The sequence below is a fragment of the Nycticebus coucang genome, chromosome 19 (assembly GCF_027406575.1).
Source record: "Nycticebus coucang isolate mNycCou1 chromosome 19, mNycCou1.pri, whole genome shotgun sequence".
Classification (NCBI taxonomy): Eukaryota; Metazoa; Chordata; class Mammalia; order Primates; family Lorisidae; genus Nycticebus; species Nycticebus coucang.
Window position 1 is genome coordinate 44561946 of NC_069798.1, and position 27829 is coordinate 44589774.

Genomic DNA, 27829 nt, shown 5'->3' on the forward strand with positions numbered 1-27829 from the left:
TTCCTCTACCTGGCACATGTCCCCAGGGCGGGGATATAGACAGCTTGTAGAACATGCTGGTGAGCATGCAGATTCTGATCCAGTGGGACTGGGTGGGGCAGAACTTCTGGGTCTCTAACAGGCTCCCAGGTGGTGCTGATGTTGCTGGTCTAGGGACCACACTTTGAATAGCAGAACCTGTGATGGTGGTTCCCAAATTTTGCTGCACATTGAAATCACATGTGTGTGGGTTTTTTTTCTTTTTTTTAAAGAAACTGAAGTCAGTCTCCCACCCCACCCCCAGACATTCTGATTTTATTGACATGAACCATGACCCAGGCATTGGGATTTTTAAAATCTCCCCAGTGATTGATTATAATGCACAGTTAAAGTATCTGAATCACTGTCTTAATGGTATAGTGAACATGGCTAAGCCCATTATTCGTTTCATCTGTGCTCACCTTGTCACCCTTGATAGATTACAATCCTCTCTCAGGCAGGAGCCAGTCAACTTTTTATTTGACAATTGGTTGACTGACTGACTGTATATTAGGCCCTTAGGTGTTTTTTTGATGATTAACCAGTGTTAACAGAACAGATATTGACAGTAGGGAACCATACTAGATGTCAAGAGGGGCGTAAAGATGAGGTGTGTTCTTGGATCGTGCCAGAGCACAGTGAGACCTATACAATGCCAGCCTCAGCCAAGGGTAGCCAAGGCTGTCCTGTGTGGCATGCTTTCAAGGGTTCTGGATTTATTATCTGTCCTTCCACACCTGCAAGGGGAAAAAACCTCTACCTCCCTGGCTTCCTTATTGCCAAAACACTCCTCAGTTTTGTTTTCCTTTTGGTTTCATGCAGCCGTTCGCAACTTGACCACCTTTTATATTCACCTGGGGAGCTTTTAACATCTCTGATGCCTGGTCTGCACCCCAGACCAAATGCATCAGAGTCTCTGAAGTGGGACGGGGCATCAGGATGTTTTAAAGGTCCCAGGGGCTATCAGTGAGCAGCCAGAGCTAAAAGTCACCAACCTCAGATTTTGATTGATTTAAATGAAAATACAATCCATTTATCCTCATCCCAGGGGGTTGAGTCTGTCAGGTCCTCACATGAAAGTAATAGGGGAGAGAGTGTGAGGATGCTGGGTACCTATCCAACACAAGAAACCCCCACTGAGTGGGAAGGAGGGTCCAGACAGGAAGACACACTACTGCAAAACGCACTTGGCCTCCTGATAAGTCTCTAGAGCTGGGGTCAGCCAGCTATGACCTGTGGGCCAAATATGGCCCTCCACCAGTTTTATAAATAAAGCTTTATTAGAACATAGCCACGCTTCTGTGGCTATTTATACTCTACAATGGCAGAGTTGAGCAGTTGTAACAGAGACCTTGTAGTGTACCTAAAGTATTCAGTATTTGGCTCTTCATAGGAAAGGTTTGGTAACTCCTGCTGTAGGGGGTTGATTGCATAGACTGCCCAGCTATGGTTTATACATTGACACATATGCTGGGAATTTTTTAATCCCTTTGAGGACTCTTTTTCACTTTTTAGTCATTCTTAGAGCAGAGCATCCTGATGGATGTGCCAAGAATCGGTCCTGCTTGAGCAAGTCCTCAAGAGAGCCTCGAGTGGTAGGTGCTGCCCCTGCCGCCCTCTGGTACCACACAGCCTCTTCGGGATGGCCCAGGATGTCATACACATGTTACTCTTTTCTGTGGGATGTGAGGTTGGGGGTTTAGAGGTTCCATATCAAAACCTAATAGACGTAAGAGGTTGAACAGGCTGACTAGAAATGGACTCCATTTCTGCCCAGTGAGGGTGGATATAGGTGAAGAGAGCTGCAGGAGGAAGAGGCTTTGGAGACAGAGAGGTGGAAGGAGATGAGAGCTGCACTTAGTCAGAGCCAAGGGTGGCCAAAGCGCCTAGAGGCTGACCTTCCATATCCCAAGTCCAGGCTCTTGTATTCTCTCCCATTCCTTCTGGAGCTACCACTGCTCTTTTGAAAGTAGATCAAATCATGTCTGTTACAGCGTCATGGTGGGAAAGATACACCAACTCTGTCATTGGGTGCTGCTGCTTAGTGAGCCTGCCGGCAAAACGATGGTTGCCCAATTTAAGGCAACCCATAAAGACCATTTTATGTGGCAGAGAATCTTTAATGGCCTTCATCCACATGACAAAAAGTCAACTCTGTTTTCTGAGACTGGAACAAATAATTGAATTTCTGAAATGATATATTTCAGTGTAGTCAGAAAGAAAGGTACAACCAACATCCTTAAAGTATATGGATTCACTGAAAAAATTAACAAGATGGAGGCAGTGATCTAATTTACCAAATATTTGAAACAAAACTTGTAACTTCCTACTACAGTTAAAACACAGTTGCTATGGAATTATTTTCTGCATGCAAACAGCCTATTAGGAACTCATCTCTATCTACCAATTTCTTAGCTTTCTTCCTAATTGGAAAACTTCCATGAGACTTATACGCATACTTTTTAATTTCGAAAGTTCCTTATGCTTCTTAATTTTTGACAGCAACCTTGTCAGGGAGATCCATTATTTTCCCCTCAGCCCTGCACATATTAACATTTAGCTCTGCAGCACAGCTATTAGCGTCTTAATTTGGAAGGTGGGAAGAAGCGATGTGCCCCCAGCATAGCTCAGTTAACAGCAAGTAACAGTGAATTAATGCTTTTGACACTAATCGTTTACAGAGTGGGTGCCCACTCCAGCTGGGATTGACCCTTTTCATAGCTTGTGTTGTTCATCCATTCATTTTCTCATTCCGGCAACCAGTGTTTGTTGAGTTCCTGCTATGTGACGTTGATCCGCAAAGTCATTATGATAGAACCGGGGTGGAAGGGCGGTCTATTGCCAGAGAAATAGACCTCCCCACTTTAGGCAGCTACTCAATGGGTCTCGTAAGTCATGCTCTTATGAGCACTGCATGATGTATCTTTCCAGAGCCTTGTGTGAACGGACTTTGGTGTTCAAGAGCTCTGCGTTGACAACCCGTTCCATCGTGTACTTGCTGCATTTCTTTAGATCTGCTATTTAATCTGTCCAATCCTCCTTTTCTTCGTCTGTAGAGGTGAATAATAAGATTATCTGTCTCTCTAATTTGAACCCATTGTGAAGTTTAAATTAGTTAATACATAAACACTCTTAAGTTAGTGCCTGTTTCAATAAATGATAGGCACAGTATTACCATTTTGACAGCTCATAGCCCATGCAGACATCACTTAGCCCCTTCTATGGTAAGGAGACTTTCTAAACTTCCTTCAAGGAAAACAGTATTGCTCACTCAGTAGAAGGCAGCGTATTTCCCGGGTAGGACAGGTGGCTTCCCCTCTGCTGGCTCCTCTGCATGTGGCTTGACCCAAGGAAGCACGAGCCTCATCTTGCTGTCTCCTTTTTCTTTATCTTCTTGCAACCCTGCAGAGACCAAGAAGTAGACAGTAGAATTTGTTGAAAACAGACAAGGAGTATAGCAAAGCAGGTTTTATCCAGCTGTCCAAGACATCTCCCACGGATGTTCTCTCTCTTCACTGCTTCCCCAGCTCTCAGTCTTATCTGTCACCCTGGGAAGTACCATGTGAGATGAGATCTGAAAGGGAAGCTCCAGATCTGGGGGTCTCTGACAGGGAAGGTAGGGTCCTTAGGAGCCCCTGGAGTCTTCCTAGCCTTTGCCTAGGCTGTGGTCCTGGCCATGATCGGGGATTCATCTTCACCCTCAGCCTTTTCCCACCAGTAAAGAGCACAGATCCAGGGCAGAGAACCCTGTATTCCAGAATCAATGACCATTACCCAGCAGGTGCCATTGAGCAGGAGCCCTGATTGGTGTCTGCCTCCTGGTCACAGTGTGGGCTGGCCTACCTCCTTGAACACTGCCACTTGTCTTTCTCCCCTGCCAGTGTGGAACTCCAGGTCTCACCATCCTAGCCTGTGTATTCGTGTGGCCCATCCTGTGGGTACTGACACCCCACACACACATATAGCCTGTCTGGCCTCAGCTCTGTGGACCTCAGGTACCTTTGGACCCTTCTCTTTATGGGCTGCTTTGGCCTTGACCATTTCTACATTTGGGTTCAGTAAATATATTTTCCAGAACTGGTCAGGTGGGTTTCTGTGCACCATCTACTTTGGTTTCCAGCACCTCATTTAATCCTCAGAATGAAAGGCAGGTGTTAGTCTGTCCATCTGGAAGCAGAGGAAGCTGAGGTGCAGAGAGGAGGTATGAGCAGTGTGGCACCTGGCCAGGTGTACCTGCTGTCTTGCACCTAGAACTGGCTCAGCAAGAGGGAGGCACTTGTGGCAAACAAAGGGTCCTATGGAGTTGAGCAGTGGACATCAAGTACTCATGGTCCCGTTATCCACTGTTCATGCCAGGGAATGGCCACTCTGGTCCTTGCAGAGGTACAGTGTGACTGAGAACTGGGGAGCCAGGTCTTTGTTATCTTTCCATTTAACTACAGGAAAGCTGGCAGTCACTGAGTACTTGGCCTCAGGGTTAGAGATTGAGGCTGCTGAGAGCATCAAGGATCCTGGCATCTTGCAAAGCAAGAGATATTGCTGCGTTGAAGGCCATATACCTCAGGCCCTGGGTCACCTATGAGTCCTCTTGGCCCACAGTGGATAGAGTGGGAATGGCTCAACTCTGGCCCATCCAAGGCACTCAGTTGTCTTAACTAGCAAGCGAGTAGGCACCCTGCTAGACACTGTGAAAGAACAGTGCCCCTAAGCTCCTAAAAGTTTATAGCTTGGCTGGGGAGGCAAGCCCATAAGCAACTATCTAGACCAGTGTTTTTTAACCTTTTTTATCTCATGTCACACTGGAACCAATAGTTAAACTTCCATGGCACACTTAAATTATGGTGATCGGAAAAAAAAGGGTAAAAAGAAGAATATCCTTACTGCGCTTTGAACATCTTTAGTAAATAATTTAATTAATGATCTTTTAAAATGTTCACAGCACACCTAAGATCCTCTCATAGCACACCAGTGTGCCTCGGCACACTAATTGGACATCACGACCTAGACTATTTGGACAGCAAGACAGAGTGCTAAGATGTTTGTCTAGTGTGCTGTGTGACCAAAAAGATTAATTCTGATGGGAATTCTCTCCGCGTCAAGTTTGCAGGGCAGAGGCATTTGTGCTAATGGTGAAGGCTAGACAGGATTTCAGGGATAAAGAGAGGTGGGAAGATGTTCCAGGCCGAGGGAAAAGCCTAGAAAGAGGATTGCATGTTCAGGGATGGAGTGGCTGGCATACTAGGACAGGTAGGTGTGGGTGGTCCCTAGCGATCAACCGCTGACTGTTCTGTCTAACTCCACACCGCAGGGCAGGAACCAGGTCTCCTGGCTCCTCGCCCAGTGCTCCTTCTGCTGCATTGCCATAAATAGAAGTTTAAAGTGGTTCTGGAGGCCAGAGCGGGGTGGGGGCAGAGACTGAAGCTTTTCCTCTGGGTGTGCTGCTCCTGAGATATGACATATGAGGGGGGCAGTGGGAACCCAAAGAAAGAGGGGCCTGCTACTGATCAGCCAAAGCTTCCTTCCCCTGCCAGAAAGGCTATGGGTGCAGCCATGAATCCCAATCATTTTATTACCCTGACCCTCACTCGAGCTGGTCTCTTCGGCCCTGCAGCCTGGCAGCCCAGATGTGATCCCTCGAACCCGGCTCATGCACTCTGACCTTCCTGGTCAAGCATGGAGGCAGGGAGGTTTCCCAGAGCCAGGAGCTGTGTGGCCTTGCAGGTAATGCTCTACTCCTGAAGGTCTACTCTATAGAAAATGAAGCTATCATAAAACAAAGACCAAACTCACCCCTGAAAATCTTGTGGGTGAAGGGAACACCAAGTGCATGGCGGGAGGACAACTAAATGTGGTGTTTCTGGCCTCTTCTGTTGGGCAGTTGGGTGATTCAGCTGCAGGTGGCCTGCCTGGCATCTGTCATGGGAGATACCCTGCAGGCTTGTGCAGGACTTGCCTTTGTGTGTCCTGGGGGCACAATTTCAGTGTCAAGAGCTGCTGATGGTAGAGGGCTATGTGGTGGTCAGTCAATGAATGGCCACCCATTGATTACGAAACTAATTGAGTTGTATTTATGTCAGCGGCCTAAGAAAGGCAGGGCCGGGCCGGGGACAGGAGAATCAATGAGCAAATGACCAAAAAGTCCTCTATATACACTTCAAAAATAAACCCAACGAAAACTAATTATGACTTGACTAAATGTTACTGTCGAGAAGGTAAAGAATTTGGATAGACATGTGTACTTGGCTTTTGTACCAGAGAGGTAATGATAACTGCTAAGGCCATGATTTACGCCAACACTGGTAAGAGAGTTTTCCATTGGTCTATAGCAAAATGAGAAAAATAGTGAATTGACATTTTTCTTGGTGATTAGACTCAAGTGAAAATGACCATGTTGGTCAGAATTACTCTCGAAAACCCTTAAATTGCCCATGAAGTTCAGAATTCTTGGTTTCGAGTACCTACTCTATGTGATGTTAGACAGATGCCCCACAACCTATAATGGGGCTGTTCCCCACAAACCCTATCATAAGTCAAAAATGTATTGGGTCCTGGCAACCCAGCAGATGGTCCCCAACTTGCGATGACTTGATGTCGGATTTTTCAGGCAAAAGCAACACACATTCAATAAAAACCATAACCCCTTCGCAAATCACAAGGTGCTCCTTGACTTACAGTAGAGTTGTGTCTGATAACCCATGGTACAGAGGTCATGTAAAGTATACTCTGTTATAAAGAGTAGATAAGCCCCATTAAGAGTTAAATATCATTTCTTTCCAAGTACATGGAGGTGAATCTGAGTACGTTAGAGAAGGGCTCGATTGCGACTCCATTGTAGAGGACATTCTGTGTGATGGGATAGTGAGTTTTTCAGTCTAAGTTTACCCATGTATATCTTGTTAGAAAGTTATGTCCTTTATGAAATGGTGATATACTTTATGAAATGGTGATGGTAGATGAGATGTCCTTAGTTGGAGTTAAAAGGTAACAATTCTCTATTCTAGAGTTCTATAGGTTTATGAAATTTGAGATGATGGGAACTACTAATCTAGGCCTACTACCTATTTAAATGAAAGAAATTCTATGCTTTGCATATTGAAGAATAAACAGAGTAGGAATAACCTTTTGGTCTCAGCCTTGAATCTTTCTTTTTTTTTTTGTTTTTGTTTTTTATTAAATCATAGCGGTGTACATTAATGCAATCATGGGGTACAATGTACTGGTTTTATATACAATTTGAAATGTTTTCATCAAACTGGTTAACATAGCCTTCACGGCACTTTCTTAGTTATTGTGTTAAGACATTTATATTTTACACTTAGCAAATTTCACATGTACCCTTGTTTGAATCTTTCTTGACCTGGTCAATCTGTTCATTCTGGTTTGACTTAAATGTCACTTTCTTAGGTACTTTATGATCCTCTACTTCAGTGTTTTTCAACCTTTCTTATCTGATGGCATACTTGAACCTATAGTTAGACTTCTGTGGCATACTTAAATTATGTTGATCAGAAAAATGAGTAAAAAAAGAATATACTTACTGTGCTTTGAACTTCTTTTAAAAGTCATTTAATTAATGATTTTTTTTTTTTTTGAAACAGAGTCTCACTTTGTTGCCCTTGGTAGAGTACCATGGCGTCACAGCTCTCAGCAACCTCAAACTCTTGGGCTTAAGCGATTCTCTTGCCTCAGCCTCCCAAGTAGCTGGGACTACAGGCACCCACTACAACACCCACTAGTTTTTAGAGATGGGGTCTTTCTCAGGCTGCTTTTGAACTTGTGAGCTCAGGCACAATCCACTTGCCTCAGCTTCCTAAGTGTTAGGATTATAGGTGTGAGCCACTGTGCCTGGCTTTTTTTTTGGGGGGGGGGGAATAGAGTCTCTGTCACCCTGAGTAGTGTGCCGCAGCATCTTAGCTCATAGCAACCTTAAAATCTTGGGCTCAAGCATTCTTCTTATCTCAACCTCCCAAGTATCTGGGACTGCAGGTGCCCACCACAACGCCCGGCTAGTTTTTCTTTTTTCTATTTTTTAAGTAAAGAGGGGGTCTCTTTTTTTGTTTGTTTGGTTGGTTTGGGTTTTTTTTTTTTTTTTTTGCTCAGGCTGGTCTTGATCTCCTGAGCTCAGATGATCCATCCTCCTAGGCCTCCTAAAGTGCTAGGATTACAGGTATGAGCCACCACTCCCAGCCTAATTAATGATCTTCAAAAAAAATCACTGCTCTAATCTAAAGCATTATGGCCTTCATTTCTTCTGGATTTCAGCACACTCATCTGTTTAAATGATCTTTGTCTTTTTAGTTGCATCCTATAGACTATCATCTCCCCCTTAGTCGGGTATTACCCTTGTCTGTGCCCAACTCACTGTTGTGTCTCCAGCCACTAGTATAGCCCCTGGCACCTTGTAAGCATTAGCACAAGTTGCCTGCCTTAATGAATGAAAGCACATTTGGGCTCCTTGGAGGAAGGATCATGTTTTGGCTATCTTGTCTCTCTAGCACGAATGCTGAGCTTGCTCCAGTGGGTTCTCGGTCAAGCCAGAGAAGCAAAGCTGCCTTCTCCCTGCTCTTCTTGTCCGTGTTGTGGCTCAGCTTCTAAGATGCCCTCAAGCTGCCTAGGACCCAGAAACTGCAGGCCGGCTGGTCTGACTGAGCGTCTCACTCACCGTTCCTTGTTGGGAGGGAGCAGCTCACTCCCAAGTATGCTGCCATGGCCTTGGCTTGTCAGGTTTGAGTGGTTCACAGGGTGGCTCGTCCCTCTGGAGGACAGGCCCGTCCCTTTCTCCTTGCATCTCCTCACAGCCTCCTTCTCTTTGACATCCCACTTTGCTGAGAGTCCTGTGTTGAGATGAGGGGCTGGGGCGACACAGCCATGTCTTGTTTACTTCTGCTAACTTGAGAGCCTTGAGTTCACTTGCAAGGGTAGCTGTTGGTCCCCTGAAAGTATTCTTGACGAGTTAGTTGGTTGACCCAGGTGTGGCCACATTCTAGGAAAATGTTTTTGAGAGTTTGGGCTGCTGTTTGCTAGCAAGCTCATGCAGGCCATGAATGGAAGCACTTGATAAGACTCAGGTCAGAGGACACCCAGATGCAGGCGGCTGTTCTTTGGCTGAGAATCGCGTGCCTTATATGTCCATAATCTCATTTTATCTTCATAAGAACCCTCTGACATAGGTATACCTCTTCATTATTGCCACTTTCTAATGGGGGAAACAGAAGCAAAAAGAAGGTAAGCTTCTACCCAAGTTCCCACAGTAAGGGGCAGTGATGATGTTAATAGAAACATCCTGTCCCATTTCTTGGGCCTCTTAATGCCTCCGGCCTTGGGCAGCCCAGGTCTGCATTGCTGTGTGTCCTGAGTGTGTGACACTGGGACATGGGTCCTGCTGCTCTTGGGTGCTCCTTTATCATGGCCCCTGACCAGCCAGCTCTGACCCAGCAGGGCAGGGAGTGGGAGAGTGATTACCCCATCCATTCACATGAGGCCCTGGAGGCACTTCCCCTCCACAATGGGGTACACCTTAATCTCAGCATGGCCAGCGGGGTGCCTGGGCAGGGGCTGCTCCCTGTGGCCCAGAGATGCCTTGCCCTTCACAACCCTGACTCTGCTAGTTCGGGTGATGAGCCGCACTGGGTTACACTCAGGAGGAGCAGTGCAGTGCCACTGACACACTTGGCCTGGTAACTTCCAAGGCCGTGTCTCGTTTACTTCTGCTAATCTCAGAGCCTTCTGATCACTTGCAAGAGTAGCCGTGGGCATCCCTTCTCTGAGGTTCCTTGTAGAAGTCTGTAGAAGTAAAATCTTGTGTGCGTGTGTGTGTGCGCGCGCGTGTGCGTGTGTGCATGTGCACACGCGCGTGTGTGTGTGTGTGTGTGTGTGTGAGTTCTCCCCAGAGACTCTGGCCTCTGAGGCAGAGGCAGAGTCTCCGTTTTCTGTGTCTGGGGTGCAGAGTGCACTCACAGGATGCAGTGGGCCCCTCCAGTGTCTGTTGAATCATCTCTTCTCTTCTGAAGTCAGTTGCTTCTGTTCCTAGAATGATCTTTGAACCTCCCCAAGTATAAAAAGCCGTTTGCAAATTTGCCTGCCTGTCAAAGATTGCCAGTTCCCCTAAGAGGCCAGAGCACAAAGTATTGCATTTTTTTTCTCTTGGCCACCCTGCCCAAGGCCCCATCAGCTGTCCTCTCTGTTCGCCCCTCCCCCTCTCACCAGAGGGTGGGGCTCCCGGCCGTCCAGCCCACCCTACCCTTCATTCCTCAGCTAGGGAGGCGGGGTCCCCTGAGTGCTGCTGTGTCCACTTCCCTTCCAGTCTGCCTCAGTGAGGTTTAGATGTGTCCCCAGAGCCCTATCCTATGGGGACACATCTTTGTGGGACCCGATGCCCACTTAACCTTCAAGGAAGATCTTCTGACAGTCTTGTGATTTTTGACCTCTGACTCCTGACCCCTGGCCATGGACCTGGGTCTGACAGAAATCATCCAAACCTAACTATCTCGTAGGTCTGTTATCTTTCTCTCCCCCACCCACTAGCTCTTTGGAAAAGAAGAAAGCATTATACACAGACAAGAGTCTTCCTCCTGTTGTGTTCAGGATCCTCCCAGACGGCAGAAGACCTGGAACAGTAACACTAAATGCCTTTGTTAGGAAAAAAAAACAAAATCAAAAGTAAAATAAACAAATGCCTTTGTTAGGAAGCAGTACAGCCATGCAAGGCTGTGGTTGGAAAGGAGGCTAGGGTCCCAGCCCAGGCCAAGGATACCTTGAGAGGTCTCAAGCAGGGAGGACCCTACATTAGGCTCCTGACCAGGTAGAACCTGCGGTCCCAACCCTGTTCTATTCCACCTGACGCATCGTCTGCTCCCACGGTGCCTGGATCCTGACTTTTGGCCCTGGTCTCTAGGAAACCACAGTCCCTCGCCTCTTCTTCACCAATTTGCTGATTGACCCCCCACGCTCCCGTCACTCCCAAGAATGCTTATTAAATACACAGAAACTAATAGCTCCCTTCTCTCCAGACCATGCCAGATGCCCAGGCGTGGGGGGCTTCGTGCAGACTTGGGACACTAAAGAACCAACCAGGTGCTAGGTCTGCCTGCTTGGCAAAGTCAGGAGGCACAAGCTATGTGAAAGCCCAACAGATCCCAGGCCCTGCTAGCTCAGGACTTTGCAGACTCCCACCACCTCTGACCCCAACTTGGGGAGGCATCCCCAGGGCCAAACAGTACACAAGGACCACAGCACTTGGCAACTTAAAGAGCCATAAAAATCCCAAGTACAGCTCTGCTGACAATGAGCTTGTCTTAATAGCAGAGGGTTTCTCCTGCTGGGGGTCATGTTTCTCATGTTTTTTCCAAGAAGTCATCCTACCAAGGTCTCCCTCCATGTGGGCAGGATGTGTAGGTCACGTCCAAACAGAAATAAATGGGTAATGTTTCTCAAATTCCTGGAATCTCTGGGCTGCACAGCTACTCAGAGAAGCAGATCTATTTGAGAAAGAAAGGCTAGGGGGTGGGCAGGCTCACTCTTATTTAAATTTGTGGTTTTCTAACTTTAAAAATACATATTATTTATTATTTTTAATCAGCAGAGACCCTTTCTAAAAGGGCTCATGTGGCCTTTGACACAGACAGAGTCATAATTATCCCTCAGAGACCCTTAACTGTAGTCCCGTATAAAACCATAGAACCCTAAAACTCCACCTATTCTGAATAGCTCTGCTCTATATACTAAACTGGATGCTAGCTCCACAGTGAGTGTTTTCTAGAAGAGGAGCTTAACTGAGGAACTCTGGACAGGGGTTACTAGGCACATGGCAGTCTCGTGGGTAGTGAGAGCATGATCCTGTATCCCATGGCACACATCCTATATTCAGGAGGTCAGTACCTGTCCACTAGTGTTGCTCTAGAGCAGGCATCCTCAAACTTTTTAAACAGGGGGCCAATTCACTGTCCCTCAGACTGTTGGAGGGCCGGACTATAGTTAAAAAAAAAAAACTATGAACAAATTCCTATGCACACATCTTATTTTGAAGTAAAAAACAAAACGGGAACAAATACAATTCACACTGCTTCATGTGGCCCATGGGCCGCAGTTTGAGGACGCCTGCTCTAGAGGCTGTCACTGACGTATGCCACCTTCTGGGGAGCTCTCAGGCCTTCTTCCCCTTTTCCCTTCCAGTTAAGTGTCTTACTGTAACAGCCCAAAAAGTTGTGACTAATAGACTACCCACACCCTTTCAGGGGCCTGGGTTCTGGCTGTCGCTAAGTGCACATAACCCCAAGCAGTCTTCTCAGTATCCTGAGCTGTCCTTTCTTCTCTCTTGTGTAAAATGAGGTTGAAAATATTTGCCCTTTCTACCTCCTTTGACACGACTTTTAAATCTTTCTTTGATTTCATGAGCCAATAAATGATCCTTTATCTTTAAAATATTTTGAGTTGGGTTTCTGTTACTTGCAACTAAAAAGTGTTAAATGATTCAACATGGTAGATGTTTCTATGGCTGATCTCATTATATTCATGGAAAGCACACATGACCCCCTCCGCTGCCTTCCCCCACTGGTAACTGTGTTAGGAAGAATCCACAGGGCAATGTCAAATACAAATGGCATTGACGTGTTAATTTCTGAATACACAGAAAAAAACAGGTGAAGACATTGATGTAAAGGACAGGGACTAAGAAGCAACAGAATAATGTCAGAAGATTGTTTCTATATTGTATGATATAAAATAGAAGGGAAACAGCAAAGCACCTCTCTGCTTTTTCAACTATAATCGTCAATCTTTAATTTTGCAACCGGCCAGTACAGTGAGGGCAGTCTGTGTTTCTGTGTGTGTGGCAGTGGGGGGGAGGGGGGTGTGCTGAGGGATAATTATGACTCTGTCTGTGTCAAAGGCCACATGATACCAAGAGGCCTTGTCCCGGTAATGAGTCCAAAAGCAGGTCGTGGTGGGCTCAGGGTACTGTCTGTGCTGCCCACAGGCATAGGACAGTCACAAGAGAATGAAACCAGGCCAGACAGATGCTTTCCACTCCCCGGCTACTGGACATCTACCCAGGGTCCTAGAAGCACTTGTGGACTGAAAAGGGCAATGCCTTCAAGCTGCTTTCAGAGGTAGGAAAGGCCCAAGAAATATGAGAGGTACAAGTGGCCATAGGAAACAGCGGTTTCTGTTCTGTAGCGCCCAGAAAAATCACCTGGGCAAAAGGAGACACATATGGCCTGAAGCCTGGCACCTTACAGATGGGATGTCCATGACAGAAATGAGATGCTCAAGAGCTCCATAAAACAAGCAGCTAGGGGAAAGAAAAAGCAAGACTTTGTGCTCCGGCCCTTAGGGAATTCGACAGTCTTTGATGGGCAGGCAAATTTGCTTTCTGTACTTGGGGAGGTTCAAAGATCATTCTAGGAACAGAAGCAACTGACTTCAGAAGAGAAGATTCAACAGACACTTAGAGGGGCCCACTGCATCCTGTGAGCGCACTCTGTACCCCAGACACAGCAAACGGAGACTACCTCGGCCTCAGAGGCCACAGGCACTTGGGAGAGCGCACATGCAAGCACTGCACCACCTCTCCCCTCTGTGTCTCCTGTTTCTCTGTGTATAAATGTCCTTCTGGCAAGGACACCAGTCATTGAATTTAAGGCCCATCCTAATCCCAAATGACTTCATTCTAAATTGATTATATCGGAAAGACCCTATTTCCAAATATATTCGTAGCTACCCCAGAGTTAGGACTCCAACAGATCTTGTGGGGGACACAGTTCTACCTAGCACAGGGGGTGAAGTGTGCCCTGCAGATGGGACCAACCAGACACTGTAATCAGGAGCACCAGCACCGGCCCTGGGAGCACGGAGCCTCCACCTCCACCCAGGTGCTAAGCACACGTCCCTACACTGGTCCTGTGACTCTGGCATCACTGGCCTACAGGTTGAGGTTGTAGGGTACCTTCTTCTCTCTTGGGCCCCTGGCAAATGCTTTAGGGCTAAGCTCAGGTATCACCCCTGGGCAAAACCTTCTCTGACCTTGCTCCCAGAGGTCCTTGGTCCTTGGTCCTTCCTCCAGGCTGCCAGAGGTACCTCTTCAACTTTTGCTCTGGCACATGGCATGCCTCAGCTTGCTTGCTTGTGTTCCCCGAGCACCCCTGGGCCTGGCTGGCCCTGGGTCCTATTCTCGTGGTGGTCCCTGTCTGATGAACAGCACGTGGGACTTGTTGAGCGGGGGAGAACCGAGGGTGGGTGAATGTCAAGTGTTACCTCACTGAGTCTTCCCCTTCTCTTTGTGGGGGCACAACTCTTCCCACCTCCACCTCTCTCATCCTCTTGCCCCGCCTCCTTTTGTTCCATAACAAAACATCATCGTTTATCACGTCGTATACTTGTTTATTTGTTGCGTCTCTCCTGTCACTAGTGTGTGTGCAGTATAACAGCAAGCATCTCTCCTATTTGTTTTTCAGTACTTTTCTCACAGTACCTAAAGCGATTTTATGGGATGGCTAGATGCATATGTAAGGGAGGGGGAGCCGGTGGCCTCGGGGAAACATGTCACCGTTATCACGGCGTCAGCTGGTCTCAGAGCCATGAGCCATGCATGCTCTCTGCTGTGTGTTTGCTGTGCCCTCCCTCCCTCTCCCCCCCCAGACCCAAGATTTAGTTGTCATCCCAGGACAAGGCCCTAGCACCCCTAGCCTGGGATTATTAAATGTCTAGGGTTGATGTTCTGGGCCCGAGCTCTGCGGGCCCTGCCTTAATCCTGCAGAAATACCCTCTGCACCAGCTTGTGAGGTAGCAACACAGCCTGCCTTGGGAGGGGCCAATTTTACATAACGTGTTTTTGCAACCAGACCAATAGCACGCTGCCCCTCAGTGTTGCATCTCACACCAGCACTGACCTCCAGGACAAAGAGTGTAAATGTGTGTGTGTGTGTGTGTGCACGCTCACATGTACCCTCCATGTGGAAGGAGTATTATCTTCCCTCCCTCCCTGGAGTGGCTTGGTTTATATAATCTGCTTGTCTCCTGGGCCTGTTTAGTTATTGCAAGTGGTCAGACATGAGACAGAGAGGGGACTACAGCCAGGTCTCAGAGCTCGGGAAGAATAGTGCTCACACAGAGAGGTCAAGGGAGCAGGCAGGGCTCAGAGGTCATCCAGGGTGGTGTGACACAGGCACGCAGGGCTCCGACTGCCCAGATGTACAAAACAAGGTGAGAGCTCCAAGGCTTCTTTCTATACCTGGGCTGACCACCACAGGGAGATCGGATAAAGCACAGAGCGGAAGAATGTGTTGGGCACACAATTAAAACAAAAGCCACACTATGTGCTTGTAAAGGATAAATGAGCTGTTCTCCATCAAAGGATATAGCCTATCTTAAAAAACAAGGAGGGATCTGCGGTCTAAAGCCTCTGGCCAGGCCACCAGGAGCATCACTAAGTCATTCCTGTCATTGGGTGCCCCTTGTGTAGGACATGCCTCCCTTCCTAGCCCTGTCTTGTGGGTAAAGTTTAGGGCAGCTGTTTCCTCAAGATTAAATGAGGGGGACCACTGTGCACTTTTCACTGTGATGGACAGTCCCCTCCTCCTCCTCCTTCTCCTCCTCTCTCCCTCCCTCCTCTTCCCTTCCCCTCCTCCTCCTCTCTCCTCTTCCCTTCCCCTCCTCCTCCTCCTCTCTCCTCTTCCCTTCCCCTCCTCCTCCTCTCTCCTCTTCCCTTCCCCTCCTCCTCCTCCTCTCTCCTCTTCCCTTCCCCTCCTCCTCCTCTCTCCTCTTCCCTTCCCCTCCTCCTCCTCCTCTCTCCTCTTCCCTTCCCCTCCTCCTCCTCTCTCCTCTTCCCTTCCCCTCCTCCTCCTCCTCTCTCCTCTTCCCTTCCCCTCCTCCTCCTCTCTCCTCTTCCCTTCCCCTCCTCCTCCTCCTCTCTCCTCTTCCCTTCCCCTCCTCCTCCTCTCTCCTCTTCCCTTCCCCTCCTCCTCCTCTCTCCTCTTCCCTTCCCCTCCTTCTCCTCCTCTCTCCCTCTCTCCTCTTCCCTTCCCCTCCTTCTCTTCCTCTTTCTCCTCCTCTCCCACCTTTCTGTCCCCTTTTTTTCCTTATTCTAAATACATGCTGTCCCCTCTGACTGGAATATACTGCCCCCCAATATTTTTACCTTTTTAATTGACACAAAATTTATATACCACAAATTCACCCTTTTATAATATGCAACTCAGTGGTTCTTAGTATAATATATTCGCAAACATTGTGCAAACATCACTACTCTCTACTTCTAGAATATTCTCATCACCCCCCCTAAACCTGGTATCCACTGGCAGTCACTCTTCATTCTCCCTTTCCCAATCCCTGGCAACCACTAATCTACTTTCTATCTCCACAGATTGCTAATGGGCACTTCATAAAAATGAATTCATACAATAAGTGGTCCTTGTGACTAGCTTCTTCCCTGAGCACTGTGTTTTGAGCCTCATCTGTGTTTTAGCATGGATCAGAACTAACTTCCTTCTGTGTCCAAACAATATTCCATTGTATGGATCTATCACAGTTCATTGGTCATCAGTTGATAGGCATTGGGTTGTCCCATTTTGGGGGCTCTTAAGAACAATGATTCTGTGACCATTCTCATACTATCTTACCTCTCATTGATGACCTTTACAGAAACTCTGCTCACTTGGGCCAGCTGTACGTCTGGTGGCAGGTGTGGGGCTCAGCCTTTCTTCTTCCTTCTCCTTTTGTCGGCCTCACAAATGCCCCCCCCCCATTAACACCCAGTTGCCCTTGTTTTGAGGGGGAGCGTGGGAAGCATCTTGAGTGGTGTGTGTCTCCTGCTACCAACCACTTCCTTGAGTTTGAGGAACAAGGTGGCTGATGGAAAAGAGTCCTCCAAGTAAAGCTTGCATAAACACAGTGCACCCCCATTTTATGCAGGGAGAAGTTCCTGGTGCTGAAAGTAATATGTGAGGTGTCCCAAAGAAGGTAGCAATGTTCATTCATTTATGCATCAAGATGCCACATTGTGGCTGGAGTCTCAGGTGGCCTTATGGGTGGGGCCGGTTCTCTGTAGCCCTTGCCCAGATCCTTCCTACAGAGAGAGCCCCTCAGAGGGTACAAGACTTTGTTTAGATGACTTCTGGCCACCTACTAGAGTCTACCAGGCTCCGGGCAAAGGGAATACAAAGCAGAGCTTCTCCACTCTCCCCTGGCACGCCAGCATGGAGCACCAGCTGTACTAGTTCCCTTCTACTTCCCTGCCCTGGGCTTCCCATCCCCTCCCTTCCTGAAAACCACCTCCTGCTGGACTGTCCACCAAGACTGAAGGCTCCATGAGGACAGGTGTCTGAGCTGCCTTGTTGGTCCTGGCACACTCAGCCCTGAGCAGAGTGTCAGGATCGTGGGGAAGATGACGACAATGGCAAGGATGCTGGAGATATTTACTAAGGTTTCCTGTGTGCCAGGCATTATTTTTTGTTCTTTACTTGTTTACAAACTCATTTAACCCTCACATATGTTCTAGGAGGCTGATGATATTACTTCCATTTTACAGATATGGAAACTGAGACACATAGAAGTTAGATCATCTACTCAAAGTCACACAGCCATCAAGATCCGAACTTCACTATCTAGCTCCAGAGCTCAGGCTTCTAACCCCTGTGACAGTACTTACACATTCTCTCTCTCTCTCTCTCCATATATAAACATGCAGAAGGGTACCAAAAAATGTGTATGCATTTTAAGAAAGAGAAAAACTGTATTAAACTTGTAATACTCAAGTCACGTTTGACTTCTGCAATTACAAGAGGTGTTCAACATGACTTGTTTTCATCTTTTCTTATCATTATATATTATTATAATTATTAAAATTTCCTTTCTTAAAATGCATATTTTTTTTTGGCATCCTCTGTGTGTGTGTGTATGTTGTTCTGGGATGGATGGTGAACACAGGGGGCATAGCAGTGGCTTCATGAGAAGCCCTGCACGTCCTGTGTGCCCCATTGGGCCACATGAGTCCTGGGGAAGAGTCAGGATCCCATGCTGAGGCCGTGCCCAGAGGACATCTCTCATTACCATTGCCCAGAGCTGAGGGAGGTAGCCTGGATATGGGTCAGAACACAGGACTCTGAGGCTGGCACTGTTGAGACCGGCACCTCCTGGGCCTGTGTCATGCCAGGGTCTGGGGGCAGCTCCCTCTGCCCAGTCTCTAGGCAAAACCCCAACCCAGGCTGCCATCTCAAGAGAGCCTCGGCTTCCTTTCCATTGTCTACTTGGGGCGCACCCAGTGTGTTCCTGAGTGACCTGGAGAGGCAGGGAGGGAGGGAAAGGGGCCGGCCCAGAGCACAGGCAGGGTGGGAGAAGGGAAACGAGAGAGGAAGACCTGGTGTTTTTCCTTGTTTGTGTTTTGTATTAAAGAAAACAAATAATATCCTTTGAGAAAACCATCAGACAAAGAACATCCTAAGGCCCAGAGGCCCCAGAGGCCCATTGTGGCTGCCTGGAGCCCGGAATTCATTCATGCTTTTTGGCTAGATCATTGGCAGCAAGAGAGACAGGGGCAGGAGGGAAGGATTGTTATTAAAATATATTTGAAATGTATCATTCCCTCCCTAGCCCAGCAGGCATCCGGCCAAGTAGACAGAATGCCAAGTTCCTGTGTCTTTCCCACTATCTTTTTGGGAAGCTCCCCCAACCTAGCCAGTTCTAGTATAGCCAGTCTACTCTAACCCTCCTCATAGTTGGGGACTGAGCCTTGTGAAGGCAAAATAGTGGGACCCTCCATTAGGAGCTTTACTCCAGAGGGCTGCATGTGCCCACTGCAGGGGGTCAGGGCTGTCAGCCCCCAGAACCAGGAATATTAGAGATAATTCACCATATGACCTCTCTGGGCCTTGGTCTCCTTGTATGTAATGCAGGGGTCTGGGCCAAATGGATTCTACTCTTCAGACTGGGCTCTATGGCTCCCCTCTCATCCTGTGCATGCCCAGGTCCCTTCAGGGAGCATGGAGGGCTACATTCAGATTGCAGACTCTGCATCAGGCCTGTACCAAGTGTCCCATACTCAAGATTCCCAGGCCTAGGTACCCACTGCTCCACCTGGGCTGCCCTTTGTGGAACAGTACTGCTGTCTACCGTGTCCCCATCAGAACACACTTTTGTATTGGTTGTGGGTGGTAAGAACAGAGTTGGCCATCAGCCCAGCTTCTGCAAATAATTCTGCCTGGGGCCTGGCATTTACAGGATCCACTCATGTTTATACAAAGGGTCTCTCTCCAACCTTGATATAAATGTATAACTACATATACCAGGTGTTCCAAAAGTCTTCATACGTAGGAAAAATTATTGCTTGGAATATGTTCACCGTGAGTGGCAGAGAAGACTTCATGTGTATGTAGAAACAAGTGGCCAACACATAGAAAATATTTTGTAAAATTTTGTAATGACTATTTTGTAAACAGAGGTATGTTTGGCTACAATTTCCCAGTTTCCATATGTGTGGTAACTTTTCGGACACCCTGGAGTTGTCATGATGACACTACACAAAAGACCATCCTTGGAATTTTCCCCAGTCCCAACTTCCCTCCCCCTCACCCAGTCCCTTCTTTAAAGTTGAAAAAGGTATTTAGCTATTTGTTTGCACATTTTCTTCCTTTTTTTTTTTAATCAGGCCCAGGTGAGATTCAAACTCACAGCCCTTGGTTTGCAAAGCCAGTGCTCTAACCACTGAGTTATGGCACTCAGCTTTGCACATTTTTCCTAGGCAGAATAGGAAAAGAGGATCTTGATAAAATTCATATGGGGGAGCCTAGACTAAGATTACGAGGGCCATTTCCTCTGCACAGGGCTTAGAGTTCACAGAGTTTACCCCCTGGTCCTCTAAATAGCACAGAGAAAAGAGTCTTAACATTCCCATTTTGTTAGGAAAGAAGCAACTTGTCTGGGGCGCCAGTGGGAGCAGTACTGGCTGGAGCTTGCCAGAGCAAGACCTTCGACTGGCTCATTCACATCTCTGGACCAGAGTGTCTTCATCTGGAATTCGAGGGCTTGGATATGATGAATTTCAAGGTTCCCTTTGTCCCCACCATTCTTTGATTCTGCAATTCCAGCATCATCCACCTAATGGGAAATTCATTAACTCTTGCATTTTTCAGTCTGGGTGTGGTGGTCAGAGTCTAACCTCTCCAAACTCTGGGCTTCTCTCTGTTTTAGATGCTACTGTAGTCCATGAGATCCCAGAGGTGCTGTGCTCGCTCTCAGAAGTAACTAATGCTCCTCTTTCCTCCCTCACAACGCAGGGCTACCACCCGATGCCCCATGAAGTGGAGATTGCGCACACCAAGAAGCTGTTCCGGAGAAGGAGAAATGACCGGAGGTAGGAGAGGCTCTGTCTTTGGATTTTCTTCTCTTATGTTGGCTGTGTTGCTACCTCGGTTCTGGCCTGTGTTTTGTGTTTCTCAGTCACCAGCTGATGCCTGTGAGATGAGGTTGGCACCCTAATGGGATCAGTTACTGACTGGGGACTCCTACGTGGGCGAGGCAGCTCCACTTCTCTTGTTCCCAGGATTGAATCCCTTCAGGAGTCCAGATGACAGCCCACTGTCACTGCTGGCTCTTCCTGGCTGGCAGGGAGGGCAGTGTCCAGGCTCTGCAGCTTAGGAGGAGGAATGTTCTTTCCACTGACCTTGGAGCAGCAGTGGCAGTCCTCAGGAACAGGACCTGGCCGGCTGTGTGTTTTGAGACATGGCCTCCAGGAGGCTCCCAGAGCTCACAAGTTAAAGGGTGTCTTTCCTTCCGCCTCCTGTCATTGTCCCTGGAGTTGGCGTCAGTGAGTGCTGTCTGTGTTGTCCTAGGTGACACACAGACCAGCAGTGGCCCATGTTGCTGCTCCCAAATGCCTGGAGGGATCCCATCTAAACTAAGGTAGAGCCAGGCTCAGAGTCCTGGGTGACAGCCAGGAAAGGTGCAGTGAAGTAGCCCTCGATAGAATGAACACTGCAATTGGGCATCCTGGGAATATGTTCATTTATTTCCAAAAAGGTGCTCTTACAAGGAAAATCTTCAAGGTGTATTTTCAGTGAAAAACTCCAGGTGCAGAAATAACCATGTTTGTTGCATGTGGCCATTTGTGCAAAAGGAGGAGTTAGAGTGTATGTTTTTTTTTTTTTTTTTTGCTTGAACGTGCATAAATTATTTCTGGATAGAAATAGAAAAAAAGAAAGAACAAAAGGGCTTATGCCTGAGGAATTAAAATGAGGCATTCCTCTGTAGGGAATTTATTCTTAGATAAAGGTAATAGCTTATGGCTTTACTGTTAGTGAACAGAGGATGTTCTCCGAGGGCCAAGACACAGCTAGGGGAATCCCTTGCTCAGAGCCTTGGTGACATCTGCTTTCATGCTGGGTGGGCACTGGGACTGACCCGTGTCTGGACCCTTCCCTCTGCATGCAGGCTGCTAGCATTGGTATGGGATTGGGCACCCAGAATGCCTTGTCACCCATTGGTGGATTTAGTGGGTCCAGAACCAGTCAGAGAAGATAGTGAATGTACAACTAGCTAGGAGGAAGGCAGCCCTGGCTGAGAAATCAGAACCACCAGTCATGAAAAGGGGAATGGAGCCTGGAGCATCAACCACGCCCTAGCCCTGCCTTGATGGAGTCTGGCTGTTGCATTGGGTGTGCTGTCTATTCACCATGCAGCATTGCAGAGGCTAACTTCTGGTTTGGGGGTTCCTGGCAGAGGGAAGAAGTAGGAAGCACCCTGCAAAGAGAAGTGGGGTCCATGGGGATCTGGGGAGCTGTCCGGCAGTGCAGAGGCATCCTGGCCCCTCCCTACTACATAGCCCTGTGGTCCCTGACGGGAGGGAAGACCCAGAGCATGTGTCTCAGAGGTGTGGAAGTCTCCAAGGTGCTCGATGAGAACTCACCCTGTGTCCGCGCCAGCCCACATGTCCATTTCTGGGCCAGCTTGTTTTACTCAGCTAGAGTCCCCTGGCCAGCGGCCGGCCTCCGGAGAGCAGCAGCCCGCCCGGGAATGTAGGGAGAGGAGTAGCATACAATGACTGTGAAGCCAAGCTTCTGCTGGCCACACTCACACCAGCAAATGCCTGGGTTAGGTCAGCACATCCCACGAAGGACGCAGACCAGGCCACAGTCCAACAAAAGGCCATAAGGATGATTGAAAGTGTAGAAAGTATGTCCTGTGAGGAGGCTGAGATGTATGCAAGATTTATATGGAGAGATGAGGGCAGCTACTCCCACATCCGCAGGGACCAGACTACAGCAACTGGCCTCAGTGGAAGAGCAGGGCTTTCACCTATACCAAAGGTAGACTCGAGGAGTGAGCATCTTGACCAGCCGGGCCCAGACTCTGCAACTAAGGGCAGCCGACAGTAACCAAGCATAGAGCACAGGCTGGTCAGGGCACCCTACCCTCTCTCTGGTCTGATCTATCACTCTCGCACAGCCCTGAGTGTCCTGGAGTCCCATCCAACAGGGACTCCGGGAAAGGGGCGGGCAGCGGTATGGGTTAAGGACCTCAGTGGCTAAAAGTAGGAGCTTCTCATCCATGTCCTTCTTGAGAGATTGTGACTCTGACATTCAAAGAGCAGCTACATAGTATTGTCAGGTTGACCCCGGACCCTCCCAGCTGATGACTGATAGTAGTAGCCTTGGTAGGTGCCAGACCTTCCTATTTGACCTCGGTTGTTGACACTGTTGTATGGCAGATTAACCTTCCTAATATTCTGAGTTTAAACCACACTGAGAGGCGCTTGCATTCTCTGGGCACACCAGGAGGCAAAGGGGGAGGTGGCTGAAGGTTTGGTGACCAAAGGGCACAGCCAGAATCTGTGTTATGCCTCTCGTCTCCCCTGTCATGTGAAGGGAAGCAGCCAGTTGTGACCCTATGCTGTCTCTGTGGTTCTCCTCAAATGCCTACAGTAACCTCTGGCCTTCTGTCACCTGACAAGTGACTGGAGTTGGTTCCTGATAGCCACAGACTCTGGACATGTAGCTGTAGTGGGATTGTGTGACTCCCCACGGCCTGGACCAGGGCTTTGCAAACTGGGACCCAGAATCCTAGTCTTCTGGAAGTCTGCATCCTACCCCAGTTCCAGCTGGACTTTTGGGAGGTTGTGTGTCCTATATCTTTTATTTTCTATAAAATAGCCTTAAAGTCTCAGGCTATAAGCAAGCTAAGTAATGTAGCAGTCAAGGCACATGTCCTGGCATTAGGGGCTAGATGGGAATCCCGCCTCCTCTTCTCATAAACTCTGTGATGGGGGCAAATTACTTCATAGCTTGAAAGCTCTATTTTCTCTGCTGTAAAATGAATCCACTAATTGGAGACTTAATTAAATGAGCTCATTTTTGTAAAGCACCTAGAAACAGTCTGAATGCCACCTACAGTTGAGAGGGACCAAGGTGCTCGGAAAACTTTTGAAGTGAGTGTGGAGTGCAGACGTCCACGGTGAGGGCTGGGTTTGTCCCATGAGCACACAACATGTTAGGTTTGCTGTGGACCCAGAAAAGCCTCGCCCTGCATTCCCTCCAAGGGGAGGGCCCAGGATCTGTCATTTCTTCCTTCTCCTGGATCAACTAAAAACTCTGCACCCACTGCCAGGCCCTCCCTGAGCCTGGGTGGGGAAGGAGGGCCCCTCTAGTGCCGCCATCTGCAGACACTGCTCCTACATTCCCCAGGCTGCTTCAAGTAGGTTGTGGATGTGTTTTTCCACTTTGCAGAAAAAATTAAGCTCATGGACAGTTCAAAGGTTTTCTCCATAAGAATGTTCTTGAAATTTGAACAACTGGCAACCTCTTTGTTTATTTTTGGAAGCTAGTAAAAGGCATTTGCCAATTTCAGACGACATTGTCCATTTTATGATGTAAATGTACTGAGTGAGTATTCCATTTGTCCCCCAAAGAGCAACATGCCTTTAGATGCCCTCTCCTCACACACTTTGGAGATCTGTTGCATGGAAGGGGGTCTGTTGAGTTTTGTCTCCCTCCCAGCATGCAGGGCAGTAGAGCAAAGTCTCTAGAGGGCTGAGACCCTGGTCCACTGCCCGCATTTGCCCTGACTGAGGTCCCTCACCCTGGGGGACGGTTCTCTACTCCTCCCCCCACCCCACCCTGGCTCCATTTTAAGCGATGAACACGCTGAGGCAATGAATGATAGCTGTGGTCAGTGTTCCCAAGGACACAGACTTTGGGATGAAGATAAAGTGGGCAGGGGCTTTTTAAGGAATGCCCACGGGATGCATATCCATGGAAGGGAGGAGAGGACGCAGGACTGGGGAGGTCTGGCCCTACAGGGTTCTGAAGTTTGGGGGACCTTGTAGAGCTATCCCGAGATGGAGAGAAGGGGCAGCCCTTTATGCCTTCATGGCCATTGGTCATCAAGGGGAGGGTGTGACCCTGGGCTGGGCAGTGCTTGTCAGCCAGTGGTTTTCCGGGAGGACTGAGGGCCGTTAGCACAGTACTTCTGCAGCTGGGAGGCAGTACTTTGTTTCACCAGGGGGATGTGGGCAGTGTGTCATGGAAAACACTGCAGTGAAGCAGCATTCACCTCTCGTGCCAGGCTAATTAAACTGTGCCCAGTGCTGCATTTTGTGCCACAGAGAACACCTAGCGTGCAGGGTGTGGCTCTTAGACAGTGGCACTCTGGCTTGAAAATCCATGAGAACCATGTGCACTATGGTCGGGCATCCCCATGTTAATATGGAGGAAATTCAGAGAAAGGAGCCATCTTGGGAGATAGTTCTGGAATGCTTCCTGGAGGAGGTGGGGATTGAACTACCAGTGAGACTCTAGGAGGATCTGAAAGGGAGGTGGGAGGGTGTCGGGACAAGAGGAGCATGGACATCACAGCTAAGCAGGCCTTGGCACCAGAGACTCCCTACCACCCAGGGGTCTCCCCACATGACTTCAGAGACAGAACCAGAAGGCTAGAGCTCTCCACAGCCATGACCCCCACCCAAACTAAATAGAAAGGAAAAGCCAGAGCCTGCAGGCTCCGAGCCCAGCCTCTCCACCTCGGGAGGAGGTGGCTAATGGAGGCATTAGTGGTCATCGCACCGTGCCTATGTGGCTGGGCAGAAAGGAGCACCTTCTGCAAACTAATTTGTTTCATTAAGTGAGGTCTCAGAGTGGTTAATTTACTCCACATGCAAAGGAGACTGAAAGGAAGAAGGAAGCAATACCTTGGCCATCCCAGCTAGTATCAGATTGCAGGGCGAGAGGCGGGGAGAGGTTGTCTCCTGCATAGCTGGGCCGCACGCTGGACACTGCGGGGTGGTCACTGCCTACAGCAGCCCTTGTTGTCTCTGTCCTACAATTGACTGTGACTATGGCTTGGCATCCTCTAATTGTGAAACTAGTCAAGAATCTTGTTCCTCTGCCAACATGTACCCAAACCTAAGTGTCAGCCCTCAGATTTGAGTTTGCAAGCTCTCTGTGACATCACCTAAGTTACTGACAAAAATGAACAAGACATTTGGAATTAGTGGTGATAGCTGTGCAATGTTGCAAATAGACTAAAAATCACTTTATATATAAAGTAATTATGTACTTTAAAGAAAATAATTTTATGGAATGTGAATTATATCTCAATTAAAAAAAATTTTTTTTCAATGAATAGGGCAGATCCCAGGATGAAGTGATGTAGCAAGTGAAATATACCTTCAGACTTGATGTTTGCACGTTTCCCCATGTGTCAGGCCAGTAACTCTTTCACAAAAGGACATAGAAATGGTCTGGTGGTAGTTGGTCTGTGGGAACGTGTGCTAGCTATTAGTGATCTAAACTGTCTGTTTAGAATCTCTTTAGATGAGATGATGTCTATATTTTTCTGATTTTTGAAAATTGGATTATATATGGATTATAGTTTCAGTCTCTAGTACTTTTGTTGTATTATTCAGGGTTTTCCAGAAAAACAGAACTAATAGGATATATTGAGGGGAGAGAGAGAGAAAGAGAAAGGGAGAAAGACTGACTGCAGGATTGGCTCATGAGAGACCAAGAAGTCCCTTCCTCCACTGCAAGCGACAGAACCAGGAAAACCAGTGGTATCATTCATTCCAAGTCCAAAGCTGAGAGCCAATATGACAGTAAACATACAGCGTATTGCAGTATGAGATGTTCAAGGGCAGGGTAAGGTGAATGTCCCAGCTCAAGAAGAGAAAAAGAGCTTATCTCATACTATTCAGGCCCTCGACATGGGTGGGGCCAACCCACATTGTTGAGAGCAATCTTTAATAAGTTTACTGATACAAAACATCCTCACAAACACACCCCAAAATGTTTTACCAGTTATCTCTGCATCCCTTAGCCCAGTCACACATAAAATTAACCCTCCCATCCTGTTCTCCAGGATTCCTCAGACATGGTCAGGGGCTACTTATGACCTCATGTAACCATCTCTCTTGTCCTGACCAATATTGCCCCATCTCTCAGGCAAGAAGGTGAGAACTCAGAGCACCTGTTGCTCTCCTGTGATCTTCTCCTAGGCCCTTGGCATCCTACAGATGCTCCAGTGGAGTCTGCCTTTTCTGGGTCAGCTCTTGTTCTCTCGTGGAAGGCAAACTTGAAGTTGGACAGGACTGCTTTCTTTTGGCCACCTCTTAATTCTGCATCATCTACCCCATCAAGTGGCCTCATGCTTTGCTCTGCCTTCTTGTTCTAAATACAAAAATATAATTTTAGAGTTGTCATTGATATTTTTTAGCCCCACTCCTTGACTCTGCTCTGACTACCCCAGGCTTCAATTGTCATCCCTGGTCATAACCATTCTGGGATGCACCTTACCCCTCTTTTGCACATCTGGGTTTATGGCAGGGGCTCTAGGGGATACCCAATGCGTCCTGAAACCCTTCTCCTTTAAGTCACAGACTTCTCTGCTGTCCAGAGCTTGCTGCTCTCTTTAGCATCTCACATCACTCCACCAGTCATGGGGTCCTTCATCCTACAAAGATGACTAAGTCCCCCAGATCTTGCCCAGTAGGAATTGATTGGGAGAGTCCTGCATCGACCCGTCAGCTCATTCACACAAGTTGTTAAGTTAGCCCTTTTGGAAGTACAGTCGATCCTCATTACTCGTGGATTTCGTATTTGTAAATTCGCCTACTTGCTAAAACTTACTGTGGAACACCAAAGTCAATACTTTGTGTGAGTCGCTCAACCTATAGGATCCCAGCTAAGGTCAGGCAGGGTGACACTTGGCCTTCTTGTTTTAGCTCTTCATATTGTAAATAAGGATCCTCTTCATGGTATACTTGGTGCTATGTTTTTCACATTTTTGTGCTTTTTTGGGTGAGTTTGCTATTTAAAATGGCCCCTAAGAATAGTGCTGAAGTGCTTTGTGCTGTTCCCAAGATCAAGGAGGCTGTGATGTACCTTCTGTTAGATGAGCTTCATTCAGGCATGAGTTATGGTGCTGCCCACTGTGCATTCAATGTTAACAAATCAACAGTGTATATTAAATACGGTGTCTTCGCAGAGAAACACATATACAACAAGGTTATGTATTGATCCATTGGTGACCAGAGGCTGGCAGGAAACCAACCCTGTATTTCCCCTAGAAATCAGTGTTCCCTACTTCAGCATTTGTGGTGACATTATAGAACTACAGTAAATAATGAGAATCAACTGTACTTGCCCTTTAAAACAGGGCAGAGAGATGATGGTAAAGGAATATATTGTGAACCATGAGATTCTAGACCTGAATGATTGATCTTGTTCCCCTGGTAGTGGCAGCAAAGCTGGAAGATGGGGGTCAGGCGGGACACTTCCTCTGATGATTCTCCTGCCTGGTTTCCCTGAGCAGGCCTCTGCGTCATTTGCACCAT

The 27829-nt window shown here is 47.8% G+C and overlaps 1 protein-coding gene across 8 annotated transcripts in view; it reads left to right on the top strand.

Annotated features, from left to right (window-relative positions):
- Positions 1-27829, top strand: part of CTIF (cap binding complex dependent translation initiation factor) — a 313526-nt gene that overhangs the window by 140877 nt on the left and 144820 nt on the right. For all 8 annotated transcript variants that reach the window (XM_053571551.1, XM_053571550.1, XM_053571555.1 and 5 more), the window contains one exon: positions 20283-20359. In XM_053571551.1, the coding sequence (XP_053427526.1) occupies positions 20283-20359 (77 nt within the window). The remainder of the gene's footprint in view (positions 1-20282; positions 20360-27829) is intronic.